The sequence below is a fragment of the Cyprinus carpio genome, chromosome B8, assembly GCF_018340385.1.
Source record: "Cyprinus carpio isolate SPL01 chromosome B8, ASM1834038v1, whole genome shotgun sequence".
Lineage (NCBI taxonomy): Eukaryota > Metazoa > Chordata > Actinopteri > Cypriniformes > Cyprinidae > Cyprinus > Cyprinus carpio.
Window position 1 is genome coordinate 3,533,859 of NC_056604.1, and position 24,536 is coordinate 3,558,394.

The 24,536-nt window shown below is 32.6% G+C and overlaps 1 protein-coding gene across 3 annotated transcripts in view; it reads right to left on the minus strand.

The window, feature by feature from the left end:
- The window catches only part of LOC109072215 (BICD family-like cargo adapter 1), a 35,929-nt gene that overhangs the window by 7,395 nt on the left and 3,998 nt on the right, over window positions 1–24,536 (minus strand). For 2 of the 3 annotated variants that reach the window (XR_006155384.1, XM_042729261.1), the window contains exons 3-9: window positions 11,717–11,833; window positions 11,578–11,589; window positions 5,237–5,383; window positions 2,979–3,158; window positions 1,226–1,444; window positions 1,006–1,149; window positions 783–913 (exon numbers count right to left, since the gene is read on the minus strand). Coding sequence is in view for 2 of the 3 variants with exons in the window: in XM_042729261.1 (XP_042585195.1) it covers window positions 783–913; window positions 1,006–1,149; window positions 1,226–1,444; window positions 2,979–3,158; window positions 5,237–5,383; window positions 11,578–11,589; window positions 11,717–11,833 (950 nt within the window). In the remaining variant the exon portion in view is untranslated. The remainder of the gene's footprint in view (window positions 1–782; window positions 914–1,005; window positions 1,150–1,225; window positions 1,445–2,978; window positions 3,159–5,236; window positions 5,384–11,577; window positions 11,590–11,716; window positions 11,834–24,536) is intronic. The other variant, XM_042729262.1, reaches the window with a different exon arrangement.

The following is a 24,536-nucleotide window of genomic DNA, read 5'->3' on the forward strand; positions in this document are numbered from 1 at the left end:
GGTTTTGTGCTCCAGGGTCACATATATATTTTAAATTTACTAATTTGCAATTTAGTAATATGTAATTACAAATATTTAAATACATGACATACAAGATTCAACACAAATTATATTCAACTATATTTTAGTTTACCATAAATGCTTGTCAATCCCAGCACACTTTAACCATATTTTAAAGGCAATAGAAGTATTTATGAAATTACATATAAATTTATAGTTATGTTTGTGTGGGTAAAAAAAGCTAGATTTAGTTTAGCTGAATTTATTATATATCTACAAAACATTTTTATGCAATTAAGTGTCCAAAAACATTACATTCAATTTATTTGCACTTACTACAGCATACTGTTTTAAAATCTATTATTTCCTTATTAACTACTCTGTTCAAAACGTAAAATGCTAAAGTGTGCTTCATTTTCACAAAGGTGTATTAAATGCTGCGGTTAAATATTTAGTGTCAGAAGTTTGTTTAAATCACTAACCTAAAATATTAAGAAAAAAAATTAATTGAAAACACCACTAATTAGCTTTAAAGGAATAGTTCACCCCAGAAATGAAATTTTGTTGAAAATTTAGTCCGAATCTCATTCTGACGGCACCCATTCACTGCAGAGGATCTATTGGTGAGCAAGTGATGCAATGCCAAATTTATCCAAATCTGATGAAGAAACAAACTCATGTACATTTTGGATGGTGAGTAAATTTTCAATCAATTTTCATTTTTAAGTGAACTATTCCTTTAAGGTAAAAGAATATATGTACTGTATATGTGTGTGTCTTACTTGGCAATGGCTTCATCTCTGTCTCGTATAGCGCTCTGTAAGTGTTCGTTGGGCTCGTGTACTTCTGCCATCGCTCTCAAGCGCTCGTTCTCCTCTCTTGAAGAAGAAACTTCCACCGAGAGCAGCGCCACCTACAGGATCCAGAGCAGAACCACAGGACAGATGAATTAATGAATGAAATCAGGTGTTTTTATACAGCGAGTGTTAATGTATGTACATGTACCTGATTATGGAGCTGTAGCACCTCTTCCTGGCTGTTGTGTGTTTTTTCCTGCTCCTGTTCGTACAGTTCTCGAAGCTCTCGCAGCTCCTCGCTCAATTTACGCACCTGCTCCTCCAGAACCTCCTCATCACTGCGCCGTGAACCCTGAATGCATGCGAAACACACGTTGAATAATAATAATGTTTGCAGTAAAGCTTGCAGATGTGCATATGATTGTTACCGTAGATTCATTGCCGTCCAGCAGGTTTTGCGTGAGTCTGCGCAGCTCCAGAAGATTAGCGTGCAAACTCCCCGTGGGGACGTCTTTAGCAGACAGGGTCTCTGAAGACTCATCCATGGACGAGTCTGTGGATAAGGCGGAGTCTGTGATGTCATTTCCTCTCAGCTGGGAGCAGATGGAGCGCACCTGACAGTAAGCCTCCCACAGCTGCAGCCGGAGCTGAAGAAAAGCGCAAACTGAATGTAATGTTCTCCAACATTTTATTGCATGTTAGTTGCAATTAAATAAAAATGTATCATAAATTCAGTTTATATTAAATGCATATAGCTGTACGTTAGAGTGCTTTTTTTGGCCCTCTTTATGTAGTATATTCATATAGTAATTTCATAATTACTTCTGTTTTCTTTGAAATTGGTTAAAGTATTGGCACTTATGATAAACTAAAATATACTTTAATGCCATTTCTATTGAAACTTACATGTCTTCATGTATTTAAATATATTAATAATTACACAGTTGTAATAATGAAGTTGCAATTTAGTACATTTAATGTATTGACTTTCACTGTAATATCAAATAAAACACTACAGGTAAAATTATAATCAAGTACTTTACATGTGCATTAGTATGGTTATTCACATCAAAAGTGTACTTTTTGAAACTTTTTAAAATATAATGATTTATAACGACATTTTAAAGTAAAACTTTCAATTTTACATTATTACAATTTGCACTTTATAAAACTTAAGTGTGTTAAGAAATAGTCATGTGTCTCTCTTTAAGTATGCTTAATTGGCCTTTTATTTCATTCATATTTTATTATTTACAAGTACAGTTTTTTAGGAATGTACTTTTACATGTGCACATTCAATACAATTAAGCACACTTCTTCTTCACAAGGCTCATTCTGCGCAGTTTGTCCTACATGTGAATGATTCCTCAAATTCTGTGGCTTGATCACAGTTGCAATTTTAATAGTAAGCATGTCACAGATTTTCAATCCGTTTCCATTCAATGTGTTTTCCAGCGTTTTGTGATTGCAGCTTTTAAAGATAATTTTATAGGCATATGTTCATGCAAAATGCAATTTCTAGTCTATGGAATATACACATATTTGGCATTAGTTATCCATGTTAAAATATTTTTAAACATGCTCTACTGTTCAAAACGTTAAGGTTAATGTTTTTTATGCTCACTAAAGTTGAATTAATTTGTTCAAAAATACAGTACAATGATAATATTGTGAAATATTATTACAATTTCAAATTAGTATTTTCTATATGAATATATTTTAAAATATAATTTATTTCTGTGATGCAAAGCTGAATTTTCAGCATCATGATTTAGCATGCTGATTTGCTATTCAAGAAACATTTCTGATTATTATCAATGTTGAAAACAGTTGTGCTGCTGCATATTTCTGTGGAAACTGATACATTTTATTTTTCAGGATTCTTTGATAAAAAATAAAGTTCTAAAGAACAGCAGTCACTTGAAATGGAAGTCTTTTGTAACATTATAAATGCCATTTTTAATCAATCCATGTGGTCAAGGATTTCTTATTGAAAAAAATAATTGAAAACTTTTGAAAAGCACAAATTACTTGTCATTTTTGTGTACAATAATCTTCAGATGATTAGTGAACGGAATGAGCGCTCTATAATTAAAACTAAAAGTTACTCAATAAGCAAACGGTGTCAGTCAGACCAGACGGTCTCTATCTGTCTAAGTGGGCGGTTCATGGCTGATGTACCTGCTCTCTCTCCTGCTCCAGCTCCTCCTGCTCCATGCTCTGCTCGATCTCACAGAGGATGCTGTGTGGGTTCGGACTGAAGCCCTGTAGACTGCGTTCCTCCGTCAGCTCCTCCAGACGAGCGCTCAGCTGCCGGTGAGACACACGCACTTCCTGCAGCTCCAGCTGACTCTGGCGCAGCTGATACGAACACACGAGAGTCAGAAAACACAGTGTGAGGGAGCACACTGGGTACAAAAACAACCCGCTTGACAAGAGATGTTTAGTTAGAAATAAACGAGCCGAACGTGACTTGTCTGTCAGTGTACATGCAGCGTCATGCTAAAGGAAGTGTGTGTCATTGTGTAAATATGCTATTCTCTGGCATTTTTGTCACCTATGATTCATTTATTCCATAGCCACAAGTGTCTGATAATAGAAATAAATCAGTGTTTGTAATGTTGTGATTCATCTCAGAGCTCAGTACTCACCGTTATGCTCTATTAGGCTGTCTATGATGCTACATTAATCTCTTTTTACTTACATGGTATCTGCAGTTTGTTGTTTATGATGAGAGAATTCGCGATAGTGCATTAAAACTCTGATGTCTTCAGCGCTGACTAATCTACATGCCTCTGATTGGTCTTTGCGTTTCTAAGCTCAACAGAAACATGTGATTGGTTTTTATTCTTAGAGTTGCAAATAACAACATGTAAAAAGAAATCTGATGCAATGTGTGCAGCTTTAAATGTAAAGACGCTTTGCATTTTAACATTTAATGTTAATCGCGATATTAATTTTAATCGCGATTTTAATTTTTCCCCACAACTCCTGTTAATTCCCTACTCTGGTGCACAATATATATATATATATATATATATATAATATATATATATATATATATATATATATATATTATATATATATATATATATATCTGAAGCTGTCAATAAAAGATTATTGGAGTATGTATTATAAGTAAGGAAATATTCTTTCTTTGTCTTTCTACTTAGGAATTTAATTTAGTGTGTTGCTTGCCATTTTTTGTACTTATTTGTGAAATTTAAGAGTGATTTCTGAGTGAGAATTTCTATGCCAGATTTTTTCAGTGTAGGACTGGAGTTTCATGTTATTGAACATCATTTTAAACGGTTTTGTATAAAGTACTATTCATTTCTTTAGAGGTCAATCTCTTTTAATGGGGAAATAAATGACTTGGATGCTTTCTAAAGAACAGTATGTTCTGCAGATCTTAAACTGATGAACTGGAGGCCATCCAGCAAAACAGGAATAACAGTGAATCAAACAATCAAAACACTGTTTCTCTAACAAAACAATGGACTGCTAATCTCTAATAACACTGAACTAAATGGAGAAAGAACAAGAATGACTTCTGTGGAATCACTTTTTTTGTTCGTTTTTCTCGCTGCAGCGTTTATCTGCTGAGTTTTCAATGGTTTCCTTTCATTCAGAATCACAACAGTTTCAGGTACATACTGTTCAGCTGGCTTAATAGCTTTTTATAATGTATGAATGGACATATGAATGGCTGTACCTGAAAGAATTAACCTCCAAATCAAAAAAGCTAATTAAAAAATTATATTTTGCTAAAAGACAAATGAAGCCTATTTTAGGACCATTAGGATTTTTAACATTATTGCATTATTGCATGTAGATAATATTAATTAAACTAATTTATTTATAGCATTTTTGTATTGCATTTGATTTATCCTCAACTTAATAAAAAAAAAAAACTCATTACTCTGTCACTGTCACATTACTTTAAGAAACATTTTGAAAATAAAAATAATTACCAAAAAAAAAAAAAAAAATAAAAAAAAATATATATATAGATATATATATATATATATATATATATATATATATATATTGTTGAATTATAGTAATGAGAATTTGAGGAGAAGGTGTTTAGGTAATATAAGTAAAAAATAATTGAAAATATATTTCTGTGAATATATTTCATATATTTTGGCCATTATTTTTATATTTTTAAAAAATATCTAAAAATGTGTTGTTATTGTTTTTGGCCTTTAAGCAAAATTTTATTTTATTTTTTTTTTCTTCATGTTTGAAGCATAAATATTTTGAGTTATCGATGGCATGAATACTTATTGATTTCCAATACATATATACAGCACAGTTTTACTTCCCATGTTTTTTTTTGCTTATCAGTGTTCAGATATGTACTAAAAAAAACAAGACAAAAGTACTAATTAATAAAAAGTTTCCATTTGTTTTGCAGCGTGACGTCCGCTCACCTGTAGGTCCTTCTGGTGACACTGTTTCTCCAGGACCAGCGTTCGCTCTCTCAGCTCGTCCACCGTGTGCTGCAGCTGCTCGTTCTCCTCCAGCATTGCATTCACGCGTCGCTCCAGTTCCTGCTTACGTTCTGACAACATCTTTATCTGCACAACGAGAGCGGGAAAAACACCAGGTTACTGACATCAGCATTATACAGCTTCAGTCTCTGATTCAGACCAAAACATCTGCAAACGTTACAAATGAGAATGAATCACAATATATCTGAACCTTTATCAGGTTTTCAATAAAAACTCAAGTGTGGTTTAGTGGATTAGTTTAATATCTCCTGTAGTTGTAGGAATGCGGTGTTGCCAGGCATCGGTAGGGAGTCACTAACACCTCCATAGTCAGGAATGTGCTCTTGATAACTGGGAATATATCAAAACAACCCCTAGAAAATGCTATTGCTCAGAGGCTGCCCTTTCACAGTTTAGAAAATCTGATGAGTTCTCAGTTTTTTTCTTTAGCAATCATGCATTTAGTACATGCTTTAAAGGAATAGTTCACCCAAAAATGTCAATTTGCTAAAAGTTATTCACTCTCTCAGGCCATCCAAGATGTAAATTTAGTGAAATGTGGCATTGCATCATTTGCTCAGCAATGGATGCTCTGCAGTGAATGGGTGCCGTCAGAGTGAGAGTCCAAACAGCTGATAAAAACATCACAATAATCCACAAGTAATCCACACCACTCCAGTCCAGTCCATCAGTTAACATCTTGAGAAGAAAAACACTGTGTGTTTGTAAGAAACAGAACCATCATGAGAACTTTAAACCTATAATTTCCAGCTAAAATATGAGTCCATAATCCACAATAACGCCTCCTCCGGTAAAAAAGTCTGTCTCGTCTGAGAAATCTGCACAGATCAAGCCCTGTTTAAAAGGATAAACAGCTCTAAACAAATATATGAGTGGATATTGATGTGAGAGAGAATAGGAGATGGACTTTTCACTGGAGGAAGCCTTATTATGAATTATGGATATTTAGCTGGAAGAAATGGTGTGAAGTTAAATGATGGATTTGTTTCTTACAAACACAGGGCTTTTGTTTCACAAGATGTTAACTAATGGACTGGGGTGTGTGGATTATTGTGATGTTTTTATCAGCTGTTTGGACTCTCATTCTGATGGCACCCATTCACTGCAGAGCATCCATTGATGAGACACTGATGCAATGCCACATTTCTACAAATCTGATGAAGAATCAAACTCATCCTAATCTTGGATGGCCTGAGGGTGAAGACATTTTCAGCAAATTTTCATTTTTGTTTGAGTTTTTTCTTTAAGGCTTCTCTAAAATTTCTTGGAGAAAATAAAATGGGTTTTTAAAATGAGTTCTTGACCTAGATCTGCTAACCTAGTTAACCAGCACCGAGGGATTCTCTGTGATTAACCGTATGCTGCACCTTCCTTCAGAACCACTGGACGTTTAACGCATATGTCTGCTTCTCTTGAAATGTTTATTTTAAAACAGCTGATTTCGACAGCGACACTGGTGTATTTATGTTCCGGTCGGCTCAGAAGCGTCATGGATTGGAATAGACTCCCGTTTCTTTCTGTTTGGCACTGACTGCAGTTTCGGGAACACCCAGACATTGCAGCATTTGCTCTTAAAATAGAACAGAATAGAACGTTTTCCCTGCTCAATTACAGCTCTAGTACACACTCCACATGGGAGTCTCGCTACTGAAGCACCTTTACATCTACATCTAGCTGTTATATTAAGCGTTGAGTTTTCTCCCATTCATTCTTCTATCAGAGACCTGTCTTCGCTTCTTTATACAGTATGTGGTCAGTTGCAGGGTTGGACATTAACAGTGGCTGGAGGCAAAAATGCCACCAAAATGAACAAAAATGCCCTCCAAATGATAGATTCTTGGGCAAAAATTGCTCCTGCACTATTGAACTAAACTGATTATTTATATTACGGTTATATAACGTTTACATTACGATCTGCTCATGTAGCATCCAGGTTTATTATAGTTAACTAAAATGAAAACTTAAAAAAAAAATGTAACTTGTGATAAATCAACATCAACTGAAATAAAATACAATTAATTTAGTTTAACTTTATATAACTAAAAATAAAACTAAAATTTAAATAAATATATAGTTAATTATAATTATATAATTAATTATTTTAAAAAAATTATTCATTTACATGGACATACAGTATATAAAATAAACAAAAACTTATATAAATGACAAAAACACAACAAAATTACTTAAATTAAATTAAAATGAAAACTAAAAATTATATAAAAATAAAAACTTAAAACTGAAATATTAATTTTGGACATATATAAAATAAACAAAAACGACTAAAAATGACAAAAAAGACTAAAATTAACTTAAATTAAAATACAGTATTGCATGCCAACCATTTAATTTGATTGATTACACTTTATGTAGGCTATTTAATAATCTCATATCTTTATGCAGCTGTTGTGTGAATACATTTCTAGCACTTTCAAGCAGCATTAAATATACAAAAATGTGAATGTACAAAAATCTCTTCTGGTCCACCTTCGGAATATAAGGATGACTTTTGTTGATGTTTATTTTACTGGTAACACTAGTATTCTGGATTAACTGACTGAATTTAAATATCTGTCATAAAAGACAACACAGATGCATTTAATAGGATAATTATAAAAATTGCCCTTATGAAGGTTAAAAAAAGGTAAAAAAGTTGATTTCTGGCCGGGGTCTGTAGTGATGGAGGGAGAGTTGAAGTGATCCTGTAAATCAGCTCTGATCTGGACCACTAATCATCTGACTAATTACCCTCCGTCTGTGAGCAAAGCCTGATACTGTAACCTCCAGAGACTCGTCTCAGTACTGTGTGCTTCTCGTTATTCTGACTTCTGAATATCTTCTGTGGCAGTACCATGATTCAGTGAAATATCAGATGATATTATCAAGGTCCTTTTATATGCAGTACGGTCCAAATATTTGGGACATTTACTTTTTTAATATTTTTTTTAATAACTGGAGAATTTGTAATAATAAAAAAGTATTTCTCATTTATGATTTTATATTTAATAACACATTTTTAAATCATAATATTTAAAAATGTAATATAATTTGTGAACGTATTTAATTTCAGTTAAATGAGAAAAAGTATAATAATTTTAACTCGTGGCCTAAGGTCTTTAAACCTGATAATAGACCTGTATCGTGTTGTTTAATTACTAATGTTCCCATTCAGGCACAAAAATGCTAAAATATATTTCAAATATATGTTGTGAACAATGTGGCTTTATGAAATATATTTTTCAAATATCATCTTCAAATGCCAAAATATATTGCAAAATATACTTTGAGGAGGAAGAAAACACATTTCCAATCTTATAAAACATTCTGGGTAAATGCAATATTTTACAACTACTGTATATATTTTTGACAATATGAAATCGATGAAAAATATATAAGTAACTAAAACTTATTAAAAAATATATACATTAGCAATATATTTTGGCAATTTTTCATATTTTGAAATATATTTAAAAATATATGTGAAAATATATAATTTTTGTGGTATGAGTTTTCAGTAAAAATATATAGAAATATATTTAATTTCAATTAAATAAGAAAAAAATGGAAGCATTTTAATTAATACAATGGTGCTGTTTGTTTATAGGCTTGTACAGTGTTGTTTAATTGTTACTGTGCTTCAAATAATACCATGATATTACCATCATAGTAATGTCCAAATCTATGGTATATTGTTATGGTAAAGCCATAGAAGAGAGATCATGTGCTTTATCTGAGCTACATGGCTATATATCATTATCTGTCATGTCATTATATTATAACGCTCATATTCCAGTGCTCTGTAATGAGATTTGGTGTTGGAACATGCAAGAACAGTGGATTTCTCCTTCAGTCACGTGATGGGAGAGCTGTTTGATCAATATTTGTTATTTGATAGGGCTGAATATTGTTGAATTCTCAGTATCTGACATCTCTCATATGTTTCAGGATCAGTGAGCAGATGGGAGAAGTCAGCACATAAGCGTTAAGATTGCTTTTAAGAGTGGAAGGTTTCAGTTTTTCTTCCAAACATATCTGGCTAAGATTGAAAGGATTCTGTGTTTGTAAAAGTCATATTAAGTCCTGAATTGACTTTATGCAGTCATTCTGTATTAGAAGAAGAAACCCACCTTTAGATCTACACTTTTTACAAAATATAACAAAATACAGTTGATGTGAAATGACCACGTGCAGGACAAAACCAGATAGTCATGCAGTAGATGTGGAGAGGATTGTTTTTTTGGTACACTTATATTATTTTATATATTTATTTTGATTTATTTTGATTCTTTTTTATTTTTATCCTTATCGTTTTCTCCTGAAATCTACAGGAATGTTTAGAATATTTCTTGAATACTTTAGTGTTTCATGGTCATTTTCCAACTCTAAATCAGGCCAATTTTGGTACTGTACCTTTAAGAATTCTCAATATAAATGATATAATGTCACTCATCAGGCCGGTCCAAATTGCTGGATAATCAATAGGTGTTAATATGTACATGTTCCAAAACCTAGTGAGCTGCTTTGTTGTCTGTATTGTCTACATAGGCAGCGGTCATCTAAGGGAGCATCCTGAAATGAAATAAATGACTGATCTGGGTTTTGTTTCTAAGCTAATGATGCAATTCTCTAAAAAGCATAAAAACACACTGCAAAAATGATTTATTTGATTAGTATTTTGTCTTGTTTTCCTGTATAAACAATATTAAATCAAAATACATTTTAGCAAAATAAGCAAAATTACTTATGATATAAAGCCGGTATTAAGATATTTTCTGTAAAAAAAATAAAAATAAAGAAGTGCATTTGTGCTAAATAAAAATAAATAAATAAATAAAAATCTGACAGTGGGGTAAGAAACATAAACTTAAGGGAAAATAAGATTATTTTTATCACCCCATTTGTAGATTTTTTTCCTTGTTTTAAGCAAAAATTCACTTAATTTTGATTCATTTCCTCAAGTAAATGTACCTTGATTTAAGAATGTTTAGATATTTAAAAATACTGATTAAGAAAATACTTTTTTTTTTTGCAGTTTACATCACAGAAACATACCCATATAAGGTAAAACAGTTTATATTTAATCACATTAAACTGTTTTAATCAATACTTTTCAGTACTGTATGACATTATAAGTTTATAGCTAATATTCCTCTTGCCATTTTGGATAAATGGCAACACTAAATTTGCAAAAAAAAAACAAAAAAAACTGCTGTCTTGCGAAAATCATAAGAAGCTTTGATGCTTAAAATAAAATAAAAAAGAACTGAAATAAAATAAAAATATAAAAACATACAAAGCTAAAATAACTAAAATAAAGATAAAAAGATAAAAAATTATACAAAAACAAAGCTAATAAAAAATGGATATTATTAAAATATTAACTAAAATTAAAATCATAATGGAAAATACAAATCAAAATGAATTGGAAATATGTGACCCTGGAGTACAAAGGCAGTCTTAAGTCTCTGGGGTATATTTGTAGCAATAGCCAACAATACATTGTATGGGTCAAAATTATTGATTTTTCTTTTATGCCAAAAATCATAGTAAAGATCATGTTCCATGAAGATATTTTGTAAACTTCCTACCGTAAATATATAAAAACTTAATTTTTGATTAATAATATGCATTGCTAAGAACTTCATTTGGACAACTTTAAAGGCGATTTTATCAATATTTAGATTTTTTGTACCCTCAGATTCCAGATTTTCAAATAGTTGTATCTCGGCCAAATATTGTCCTCCTAACAAACCATACACCAATGGAAAGCTTATTTATTCAGCTTTCAGATGATGTATAAATCTCAATTTTGAAAAATTGACACTTAAGTCTGGTTTTGTGCTCCAGGGTCACATATTATGCATATATATGATTTTATTCTAGTTCGTTTTAGTCAGTACTCAAGTAACAGTAGCAGGTCACTATGTTTTGGAGTTAATCTACAGATCCACATTTTTCTGGATTGTGTTGATTGAGATTTGAAGATTGAAGCTTTGTTTTGTTCTGAACAGACCAGCGACATGAATGTGTCCAGTGATGACGGCCTGTGAAACTCACGCTGTCACAACAAAGACGCCAGCCAGGAGCCAATTACACGGCCGTCTTTCACTGATGAGTTCCTGTAGAGGCCCACATTCACTTTGTGCAGCTGTTTTGATGCTCAGAAGTGACATAAAGCCATGGGGATATGATCGCACAATGAGATCATCACATCACAAAACCAACATGCAGAAAAGAGGAAGCGCTTCATGAGCACTTACTTCAAGCCCTTGCTGTTTAGTGCAGGAAACAAATCATAATTTGAGGAAGGAAAACGGAGGAGAGCTTATTTTGAAATATATATATCTTGGTGTCATGACTCACTGCAAATAAGAGAGTCCACATCCCATAATGCCTCACCTCGGCTTGTAGGGTCTCAAGGCGTGTCATGTGCTGGTTGGTGGAGATGCTTTTCTCTTTGAAATCATCCCGTAAAGAATGGACCTGAGTAGACAACTGTTTCTCCACCTCGGCGGCCTGTGAACACAAACACAGACATTTAAATCAGATTCTTACAGATATTTAATCTATACAGGCTACTTCATGCAGTTAGTTCAGTATACTGTGCATAGTATGCAGATGGTCTGTATGAATGGAGCACTGCTACATTTGTCAGTAAACTGTACAACCAGCACACCAGCTGATATTTTGGATAGCATATTACTGTACTGCACTTTGGTTGCCAGTATGTGACAAACTGTGTCCCACAATGCAATGGGCTTGACCTTTTATTTACAGTCTGAAAAATGAACTGAGGGATTGAAATCTTTTCAGGAGGATATCAACATATGGAATTATTATTATTTTAATTTTTTTTATTAGATACTGAACTGATTCTATAGTCATTTTTGAGCTCTTCATTAATTTATAAATTCAGTCAGTCATTTCTTTCTTTCTTTTTTAACAAACTTACTTTACTAGCTACACAGCTGATACTATGGGTATTCTTCCAGTCACTGGATTTATTCATTTGTTTATATTAATTCATTCATTTATTTTATTGTATTTAATTACTGTATTTATGAGTTTCAAAATCAAGTTTACAGGCAGATAGTATACAGTAGGTGTTTTTAGAGCCACTAGATTTAACATTTAGACCATTTTTAGTCTTTTAACTGGGATTTGACTATTTAACTATTTTATTTTATACTTTATTTTTTTTTTACATGATTTAACAACAGATGATACTCTGAGCATTTTAATTAATAACTATTTTATTATATATATATATATATTCTTTTCTTTCTTTCTTAAAGAAAAATCACATTTACAATGTTGGTGCAATAGGCGTTTTTGGGCCACTTGATTTAACAACTTATATTTTTATTTAAGGAATTTTTTTATTTGATTAAATATTTATTTCATTTTATTTGTTTATTTTTTACGTTATTATATTTTTACAGAAGGTTTACAAGGTACTAGGCTACTTTGAAAGTTTTCAGTCACTGGATTTAACTATAATTTTATTTTATATAATTTTTATTTTATTTGTTTGTTTTGTTTTGTCTTTATTTATTTTGACAAAATCAGGTTTACAAGGTACTCAGCTGATACTATGGGTGTTTTTAAAGAAATTAGTATCATTAGACAGTGCAGATATTCCACTGTTTTCTGTCTGTAAAATAATTTTGCTAGTTTTAGACAACAAAGCCTAACTGCTTCATAGCTGTTACATGAATCAAGCTGATCTGTAACCTTTTGACTTCATAATGTTACTGTAGCATAGACTTTATTTTTTTCTTTAACAGTTTAGCACCTCTATTACTGAGAGAAGTTAGTTGTATGTCAGTTTCTTTTTAAAGGTCATGCAATGATGCAAAAATGCATTTGAAACACTCACGTGAAGATCTGATCGATCACGTTATATGATTTCACACAGAAATGTATTAAAAGAGAGGCGAAGCCTGTTGTTGCCCCAATAATCTATGAGCGTGAGTCATTTTGCAGAACAACTCCACCTACCCACATACACACACACACACACACACATGCTCATTGATCACACTTGGCATTTGGGAGCGTCTGTAGAACGTTCCAGCAGAGATCCTTGTGTTTTTCCGAGCCGATTGGACGGCTGCGATCAGGCCACTGCAGCTGTGAGAAACACTCATTACCATCAGCCAGACTGCAGTCGCTAAACTGACTCGCATCATCTGTGACTGTCGCCATGGAAACCCCAGAGTCTTCGTGTTCACCGTGACGTATGAAAACAACAAGGAAACTCACGTCTGAACATAAACATAAATAAATAAAAATGGTTTAGAGTTTTCTTTGAAATTTTTCATTCAGAAATTGCTAGTAAATGTAAAAATGAATTACATAGAAATAACAATTAACACTGAATTGTAAAGTATTTTCTTGCAAAACGTATTTCAATAATCTTTATTTTTTTATTTTTTTTAAAAAGTTTTATTTTTTGCAGTGTAGCTGTTTTTTTCTAACAGTACGTCTAAGTTATAGATTCCTATTTAGAACTCTATTTATTCACTTGTATATCTGTGATGTGATTTTTCATGAGGGTTTGAGTCGTGCATTTCCTGGCAGGATGAATCTCCTGATTAAAGAGAATAGTCTTTCTAAAATAATACTTCAGAAACGTCACCCATCTTGACCTTGGATTACACGTTCTGTTGCTGCAGATAAAGACTGGTGCCAGATAAAGAAATGTTATAAGTAGCAGGTTTTCACTTGTAGAGCCCTGAATCAGATTGCTGAACTTCTCATTAGTTTGATATTGTTTCAAATTTATGCCACAAAAAAATAAAATAAAATGAATAAATCGTCATGAAGTAATCACAAGAGAAATTTGAAGGAGTTCAAGTGAAGCTGTTATCTGTATTTACTGTGATTTGTTCTGTTGACAGGTGCAAGCAGAGATGACTGAAGTTTTTCAGGAACAGGGAGCTTATGTCTCACAGAAATACCAGAAAATCTACCAGAAAAACAATCAAATGTCACTTCCTGTTTATCTTTACAAGGTTAGTGATTTGATTTGATTATTATTATTTTTTAAGTTTTCCAGCTAACAAAAATTATTTAAGAATATTTTTCTAACATTCCCATTAAGTTATAATTATTTTTTTTTTCCTGAATGTTTTTTAAACGTTCATGCATCCACATTTATAACATTTTAAAAATTTAAATTCTTTATAAGAATGTTAAGGGAACATTCCATGTTATCATTTTTATCATTATGGGAATGTTACTTTTAAATGTTTTCTGAACATTCTGAAAAAACTTATAACACTGTTTCAGAAAGAAAAAACATTCCATGAATGATGTATAAATAATATTTTTGTGCTCACATTTTGAGAACATTATTAAAAAGGTAACACTTTACAATAATGTTCAGTTTCTTAACTATATTTAATGAATAAACTAACATTAACTAGCAATGAGCAATAAAATTGTCACAGTAATCATTCATCTTTATTAACATTAGTTAATAAAAATACAGCTGTTCATTGCTAGTCCATGTTAGCTCAGGTCCATTAAATAACATTACTAGATAAAACTTTTAATAATGTATTAGTTACTAAGATTAATAAATGCTTTAGGAGTATTTTTCATTGTTAGTTTATGTCAACGAATGTAGTTAACTAATGTTAACGAATGGAAACTTATTGTAAAGCATAACTTTGAACAACATTCTTATTAATGTTACTGTAACATTTGTTCATAACCTTGAATGAAACTTGCCAGAATTGTTTAAGAACATTTAGCGTTGCATTTAACTGAGAGAAAAGTGATTGAATAAATATAGTTGTATTATTTTATCTGTATTATTTTATGTCTACAAGGTTATTGATTTGATTAACAAAAAAGTTTTTTTCTTTTTTTAAATGAATCTTTTTCTATAAATGTTTTTTTCTGTCGAAGATAATATTATAGGGATGCTACTTTTAAATGTTCTGTGATCGTAACATTTGAAAAATCTTTCAGGAGAAAAAAACATTCCATGAATAATGTATAAACAATCTTTTGAGAACATTATTAAAAACCACATAATATTTGTTCATAACCTTTCTAGAACATTCTGAGAACGTTCCCTGTTGCATTTAACTTAGATTAAATTACTTGCTCAGATTTGCTCTTTCATAGCTCAAGAGACTAAAATGAGTTCACAGTTTTATTTTACTTAAGATTTTCCTTTTATTTTATGTTATTGTTAAAAAACAGATGCAAATGAGCCAATAGTTCTCATACAATGTGAATATAGAGTTAAAAATGAACATACATCAGCAGCTCAGAGCATCTGGAAGAAGTTGAGGAGAAATGTTTGTTTTGATCACAAACTGGTATCTGGAAAAAGTATTTTCCCAGGAAGCAACGGATTTAATCAAACATCTCTAGTGAATCTTAATTGGGATTTTCTTTCCCACAGGATCTAATATCATTCATGACGGCACTAAAAGCTGAAGCGTAATTACATCTGCATCACCTTCACGAATGATACTAATCAAAAAGCCATTAGTCATTTTGGTGGCTGTCCATTCAACAGTGTTATTTCAGCGTGAATCATGTCTGAATGTGGGCGGGAGTGAAGAAGGGAAGCTCTTGCTGCTCAACATGACCCGCGGCTCACATGCCAGCCGTTTTTATTGAGCCACAGGTGCGTCACGTGGAGCGTTGTGTTGGATCGGTGAGGTTGCGTGTTCATTTATGATCCTGCTTCGAACAAAAAAAACACTAATTACAGTTAGACAGTATACAGAATTTCAAATGCAGGTTCACAATGTCTCTGCACTTTAATAGTCATAGGTTCCACATTGTGGGGGGGTTTGGAAGGAGGAGGAATCACGTTTCCATGGTAACACATGGAATTGAACATAACATTTGGGGTTGCCATAGCGATATGTGGGAATAGTGTTTGGAGTTGATGATTTCCCTTAGTCATACTGTCAGAGGAGGAAACCTGTGACATTTCTGCAGCATAAACTGAAGACACTCAGATGAAATAGGGTTAAAATACTTTTCAGTAACCCCAGCAAAAGCTATACGATAAAACACAACAGTTTTCTAGATAACTAGTGCTGTCTAAGGCAAGCATGACTAGGATGTGCTAGGGATGTGATCAAACCTATAACATTCATTTTACATTAACCGCGAATGGATCAGATGCACACTTCACTAGTGAGGGCGGTTTGCAGCTGGCCTTTCACAGTTGTTCACAGTTTTAAGTTAAGGTGAACCCGTATAACTGTCTTTCATAAACAACAGCCATACCTGTTTAACCATAACAACTTAATGAGCAGGAGAAAATAATATACCCGCTCATAAGTGTAATCGTGCTGCATTGCAATGCACTCAGAAGAGGGAGCGCTCATTCTTAAAGGGGCCACATCTCTATTTCACTCGTTACCGTGGTTCAGCGATGGTGAAGAGTTTATTATGAAAGTCATGTTTAGTGATAGTTTAAAGATAATTAATCATTAATTAATTTAAAATATAAAGATACTACTACTAATAATAATTTCCAATCAGTAGCCCATGTACAGTACAATGTAGCTAATAGTAGGACACACCTAAACTGGAATTTACTATTAGTGTATTAATTTGGGCTTACAGCAATTATAGTACTTTCATGGAGTGTAGCAGCAGTATCATTGAATTCAGTTTGCGTTATTAGCGAATTGTTAATAGCAGTATGCATAGCAAATCAAGTCAAATTATTACTGTTGTTTAAAGCAGCGGCAGCAGAAAGTATCTGGTTGCATGAAATTTCAGTGATAATACATGGGGTAAGTAACTCTTAAAAATTGAAATAGGCTTTTATTGAAAATAAACGATGGTTGCTTGACAAGGCCGTCTTACCTTAGACGTATTATGCGCCAACATGCGGTTGTATCATTCTCTTCTCTTTACTGTTATCACCGGTATATTGTCAAAATGTCTAATTCTAACGTTTGGTAATATTTCTATTCAAAATCATGATTCCTCGATTTCTAAAAAATAAAATCGTGGCAAGACATTAAATTAATATTAATTGATCAACTTGGTAAAACTGCCCAGCCCTAGTCTCTTGCATGGATTTATTGATCGCCATGCATGCATGTGGATCTCTTGCTTGTATTTGTGGATTGTCGTGCACATGTGGATCTCTTGTGTGCATTTGTGGATTGTCGTGCACATGTGGATCTCTTGTGTGCATTTGTGGATTGTCGTGCACAGGTGTGGATCTCTCGCGTGCATTTGTGCATTGTCATGCATGAGTGTGAATCTCTTGTGTGCATTTGTGGATTGTTGTGCATGCGTGTGAATCTCTTGTGTGCATTTGTGGATTACCATGCATGAGTGTGGATCTCTTGTGCACATTTGTGAATTACCATGCACGTGTGTGGATCGTATTTGTTTTCACTCCATACATCAACTGTGTAGCAACCCCTGGCAATATAATAACGTCATAGTATTTCCAATTGTTTTACTGGGTTCTTAACTTGACTCAAATCATACATCCCAGCAGGGATCAGAGATTTTCTTCTTCTTCTGAAAGCTGTATCAGTGCTCCTGCTGTCTGAGCACAGCATCAGTGCACTGTGCTGATCCCATGACCTGTTACTGATGATTCATTTTCAATGCAGCGTACCAGTGAAGATATAATCATTGCAATCACTTATTAAAGGCTCAGAATCACCCCATCTTGGTAATGAAATGTAGGTCTATTTTGTTGTAACCTCCCCAAGCCCAACCCTTCTCTCTAAACCTTTGTAATGTAATTAGTGAAATGCTTTTCTCTGATCAGATTAGGCTGCTGGGGTTCAGGCGTTTTTGACAACCCCTTGCTTCCAGACAGACATGTGTCTGTGCAACAGAAAGCATCTGTCCAACACAATATGTTCGGTACATTAGCTAAACATTTATGCTGTCTGTATTTTCTAAGCTTTACCTACTAGCTGATCTATTTCATTATCTTATGTTGTCACTGTATGGCAAGCTGTTTTAACATTTAATCCTTAAAACGCACTAGTATCTAGGTAATGCTACAGGTACTTATTTGTAAGCTACTAGTATCTATTCCATTTAGTACTAGTGTTTCTACTAGTTACTAGTGCTTAGTCTTTAGATACTAGTAACTTTTTAAAGGCAGCAGTATAATATACAGGGGTAGGGGTGTCTCAATTCTCTTTTGGTTGGAGGGGTAAGAGTAAGGCGAAGGGCCAGGTAGCCCTTCAAACGTAGATTTTTCGGAACCACACTTTAAACGAAGGGGTATGAATTATCTCAGCATAAACCGACTACAGTGGCAACATGGCTGCCCGAGCGAACAAAAAGACCCACAAATGTCAGCAATTATTGACGTTAATAAAAATTTTAATGAGCATAAATCATTTGTTTTATGTTACATTCAATCATGTGTTCATATTTACGGTGATGTTATTCAAAGAAATGTTCACAAAAAAATTGCTAAAGTTTGCTAACTTCATATCATTACAGACTGCACGATACAACATATTTTCATGTCTGATCAGGGCTATAACCGCCAAATATATTGAAGGGGGCTATAGACCCCCCAATAATTAGAAATTGCTATACTATTTTCTCAAATATTGCCAATTTGAGAGAGAGTAAGATAAAAGTTGTGTGTATGTGTGTCTGTGCGTCTCGCTTTTAATGAGTGAGTTTACAGTGTTATTAGACTTTAGCCATGTATCTAATTATAAGAGGGTTAAATAATAGCCATTTTATCATCTCGTTGCAGGAATATTTAATGTAGCGATTCAGTTTTTAAACTGTTTTTAATAAAAGTTGTGGGGCAGTGTTGACAAGTTTCTTTGCTACTGGATGTGTGAGCTGCACAATCTCTGATATGTGTGTGTGTGTGTGTGTGTGTCAGTAAGCAGCGGATTAATATAGAACAGTAATTAAAGGCTCTAATGTACACCAGCACACCAGTGTAGGTGTATAGGAAGATGACGTATGATGACGTGTAACGGTATAGTAGTGGTGTCCCAATTCTTAAGGAAATATTTTCACCCCTACCCCTTGACACTCTGTTTCAAGGGACAAGGGGAAGGTGTAGGCTTAGGGGTACAAAATAGAATTGGTATTGGGCCTAAGTAGTATGTATTACAAAAGTGACTAGTATCTTTTTAAATATTACTAGTAAGTATTTATAAGATAATCACATATATATTTATTAAATACTGTTACTTTACATTAGATACTAGTACCTATTTAATAGATACTAGTAGGTATTCATTACGTACTAGCACTTATTTGACACTAGTATCTTTTGTAATTATTACTAGTAAAAAATCTTATTACACTATACTATTTTATTATACACAGCTGCTTTTTTAAAAACTTGTCTGGAGAGTTAGAATCACCACTTTAGAGTTCAATTAAAAATATTACTAGTTAAATAAAAAATGACTAGTAACATTTGGAATGAGTACTAGTGTCTAATGTAAAGATGCAAAGATCTATAATAGGTAATAGTACCTAATGAGTAACTACTAGTTATGTACAAAATGTACTAGTTACTATTGGAAGACATACTAGTCAAAACCAAAGTACTAGTAATACATTTAATAGTTAGTAGTCACTATTGAAATAAGTGTTGAAATACTAGTAACCAATTAATAAGTACTATTATATAATATTCAGTACTAGTATTAATTGATAGGTACTAGTATCTAAGAAATTAGTAATAGTATCTAATACTAAGTACTAGTATCTATTTAATATGTACTAGTATGTTTGAAAAGGTACTATTAGCTAAAGAATAATCACTAGTAGCTAATAAATAAGCACAAAGTACTTAACACTACTTTTATATCTTGTAGTTTTATATGTTATAAAACATTAAACACATACTGGCATTGTGAGACATTTAGACAATGAAATTACACATATTTCAAAATGTTTCACCTGATTTCATACATGTAGTCAGGAATTATAGTTAGTAAAATGTGAACTAGTTATGTCACAATAACACAATAACAACAGATGCATGTAATCTTAGGCTACTCATCAGAATGATATTCTCCACTGGATCTAGCTGTGCGACGCATTGCTTTGTGTTCTTTTTCTTAGGTAAATTTTGGGTCCTCAAACAAAAAGTAACCGGGATGAGCTCTTCACGTTGATGTTTAGAATCTAAAATGTGCGATTGGCTCATAGGCATGATCGCATTAGAGATACTGACTTGAGATGGGAAAACTGGACATTGTGTTGGTTTTATATGGATTACTTTAACAGAGAATATTTGTTTTGGACATGACATTTAAAAGTAGACATTTCAAGCTTTCTATACATATATTTATCATGTCTTTGAGGCAAGTATTCACTGAGATTCAAGTTGTTTTATTTACGTGTCTATGAAGACAGGTGACAGAGACAGAAACAGAGTGCACCCTGTTTATTTACTTTATTTTACAAAAGGTTACAAAAGACTATACACAAATAAAAGTAGAGCCTTTGCCATTTCAAATGATACTTTATTCTTATCTGTACGATCAAATATGAAAGAGTATTTTTAATACTTTTCGCGGTCATCAAGAAAATACGAGACAGGCCCCACCAGTGCAGGCTTCGACCCAGGTTGGTTATTTGAATAGATACTAGTAGCTAAAATAAATACTAATATCATGAAAAATAGATACTAATAAGTTTTATAGATAAAATGGCTTGCCATAGTCACAGTCTCTCCAAAAGAAAATGTTATTGCTCTAATGTTTTATTTATGTCAACTTTGTTTCAGACAGTTCTTCTAAAAGACCACTGAGAGAAATAAAAATTCAATTGTTGCATATATTATAAATACACAACTATAAAGTCATATTGAAAAAAATCATTTCAGTTGCTCTTCTGAAACTCTTTGAAGAAAACAGCTGAGATATTAATGAGACCTCATTTGTGATTTTCTTTTCTTCAGGTTGTTTTTGTTGTATATGTAAGTCATTACACAGTTCTTGCTGTCCTCTCTTGCTCTGTTTCAGTTGACTTGATGTAATATTGTTGGTAAAGAGGATCTGGATTAAAGCCTAATCCCACCTGAGTTCACCCATGTGTCTCTCTGCCTTATGTCACTTCCTGTTGCTTGTCCCACAGAAGGAAGGTCATCTGAGTCTGCAGCTCTAGATCCATTAGCAGATTTCTCAAGCCCATCTAGTTATCTCATATTCAGAGCCTCTTTCTTGCTTTAGAGAACATCACTGTCAGCAGCCGACTAGCTTAATTACATTTAAAAATTTTATTGCAGTACATTTACTGCAAGTCGTTTGCTTATATTTTGCTGGATTATATGACCATGTGGTCAAGATTTGATTAGTTTGTTCTAGTAGTTAGATGATAAATGTCATATACACCATTTAGATTTTAAAAAGGCTTAATTGAATCCCATTTAAAAATATGCTGTATTTTGAAATGGGTTAAAATTGGTTGCTAAAACTAAAACTAAAAGGGGGGGGGGGCATTTCAACAAATCGATACATTTTTGTTGATTTGTTGAAATAAAATAAACATAAAAGCTTAGACGTACATTTCAGTTAGTTGCAAATACAAATAGAAATGTTGAAAGTTTATAGTTGAAATACAAAAATAATTAAATAATAATAGCTCAAATAAATAAATGCAATAAAATAAAAATAAAACATACTAAAAACTGTAAAACAAATACAAACACAAATTACTAAACTTTAACCACAAATGAAATTAAAACAGAAAATAAAAAAATACAAATAATTTCAAAATATTATTAAAAACTATAATTATTATAATTACTAAACTAACATTAGGTATTGGTCAGCCAAAATAAATTAATGAGTCTTCAGTGAGTCTTCATCCAATGTGAGTCAGCTAAATAGATCTGTCTTTTGTTTTGTTTTGTTCATTTTAGTTCCAAGTGGATTGAAAGGTTTCATGATTTATTTACTGTCCATTATTTTGTTTTTTATTTTGTTTTTGTTTGTGTTTTTGCCCTCAGCTGGAAGCCCTTGGGCTGCCAGTCTTGATTCGTTTATCACCATCGATTCTTCTTCCATTTGTGTGTGTATATTAAAAGCATCACATGTGCTAATGACGGGACGTGTGTGTGTGTGTGTGTGTGTGTGTGTGTGTGTGTGTGTGTGTGTGGGAGCGAATGAAACTGACCAGGATTGATAGTGTTAAAGCATTGTTATGGACAGCTGCAGTAAATCTGAACATTAAAGTCGTTAAGACTGAAGTTCAAAGCGGTTTGTTTAGATACAGGAAGAGATTGTTGTCTGACCTCTGCTGCATCAGTGCCACAACACCACAGCCGTCCCGGGGCAAAATCAATGAGACTCAATGAGAATTCAGATAAGACTGTGAACAAGAGTCGCACACAGAAGCACAACCTAAACTCAATGTGGCATTTGACCAGCAAATCTCAATTTCCTGCCAAATCAATAAACACCAATTTCCCATCGTTGCTCAGAAATTATGGTCTTCAGTGATTCATCATTTTGAATTTCATCCTGTTTCGAAGTGATTTCAACCAGCAGTGTTCAACCAGTGTTACTGATTTCAAGACATATATTTAGATGATGTTATGCATAAATTATGATGCCAACATTTTTTTGTTTTCTGCATTATAATTTTTCTTTAACCAGGCCTATAACAGTGCAGTTGTTGCAATGCATTTGCTGTTTAAACATCCATAAATGAAGAGAGATGCATTTTACCTGCAGAAATGGTTTAGTTATGGCATAACAACTAACTAACTGATGATGCTAACCAGCCAAACAACCCTGAGTCAGGTGTTGCATTAATATTAGCCATATTACCACCTGATTTGCATCAAAATAAAATAGATTTTGATGTCAAAAGATTTGGTAAGCAACTATTATAGTTAACTTAAACTATAATTAAAACCATAAGGAGCATTTTCATTATTTAAAAAATTAAATAAAATTATAAAACAATTAGACTTATTTTATTTCTCATTTCTGTTTAAAGGTCAATTACTAAAATAATCAAAACTAAATAAACTACAACTAAAATTTAATAAAACTAGAAAAACATAAAAAAGACTAAAATTTTAATTAAAATTAACAGAGAAAATATAAAAATAAAATAAAATTACAAATATTAAAATAAAAATATCTGTATTAAACTACCATACACAGCCAAAAGTGACAAAATTGTGTTCTCTCACACAACTATTATCGAACAGATTGTGTCTGCTGGCCAAAACACATTCAAGTGCAACAGCTGACAGACAGACTGACAGATTTTCAATTATATTCAAACACAAAGATACGAAAAAAGTGTCTTTGAAAAGTTTGCTTCTTCATCAGCCTCATTCATTGGCCACAGATAAAAAAAAATGTCCTGTGTGTCTTCAAGGTCGCCCTGCTGGACTGTCAGACAGGTAGATTGCATAATTTTGAGCTGCACAGCTTTTGAATAATTAAAAACAGAGCAGAGCGGAGCATAGAGTAATTTTGATGAGTTTGCATAAGGTAGTGTCTCAGGAAGGTGAGGGGACTCTCTGTGCTGTAGCATGAAATTCATTCATAGCATGTGTGTTGTTTTCCACCTGCCTCTGTATGGATCTCCAGCCCACCATAAACAATATTTCAAATGAAAGAATGACCGGAATAATCATTCTGGCTTTTCTTGAGCACACTGCTTTATCAATGAGCGTTTTCCATGCAGGCTGCATTTGCTGTGCAGTGAGGTAGTTAAGGCTCAAGGCTGCTAACCAGAGTGTTTCTGGTTCGATCTCCATAAAGAATGAACCATAAGCATCAGCAGGTAACTTCAGGTTACTTTGGACCATTCTTCTAATAGCCTCATGGCATTTTACATTTAGTGGAAAGTTTTATCTAAAGCTTACAGGATGTGCTTTATCAGTGTTCATCCATCATTGGCGTTCTTTCTCTTTCATAAATTTCTTTAAAATCATTTGAATATTAGATTGCATAAAGTTATATTAAATATATTTTTTTTATTTCTATGTTATTATATATTATATATATTATATATATAATTTATTTAGCCTTTTCTATCACAATGATCTATGAGTGTAGCTATATAAAAAAGTGACCTTGCTTTATTATTATTATTATTATTATTATTACTTATTATTATTATTATTATTATTATTATTATTATTATTAAGTTTTTCCCTTTTCTTTTTTATTTATTGTAATCTATTTTTATATTGAATTACATATAATTATATCAAATATTTATATTTCTAATTTTTAAA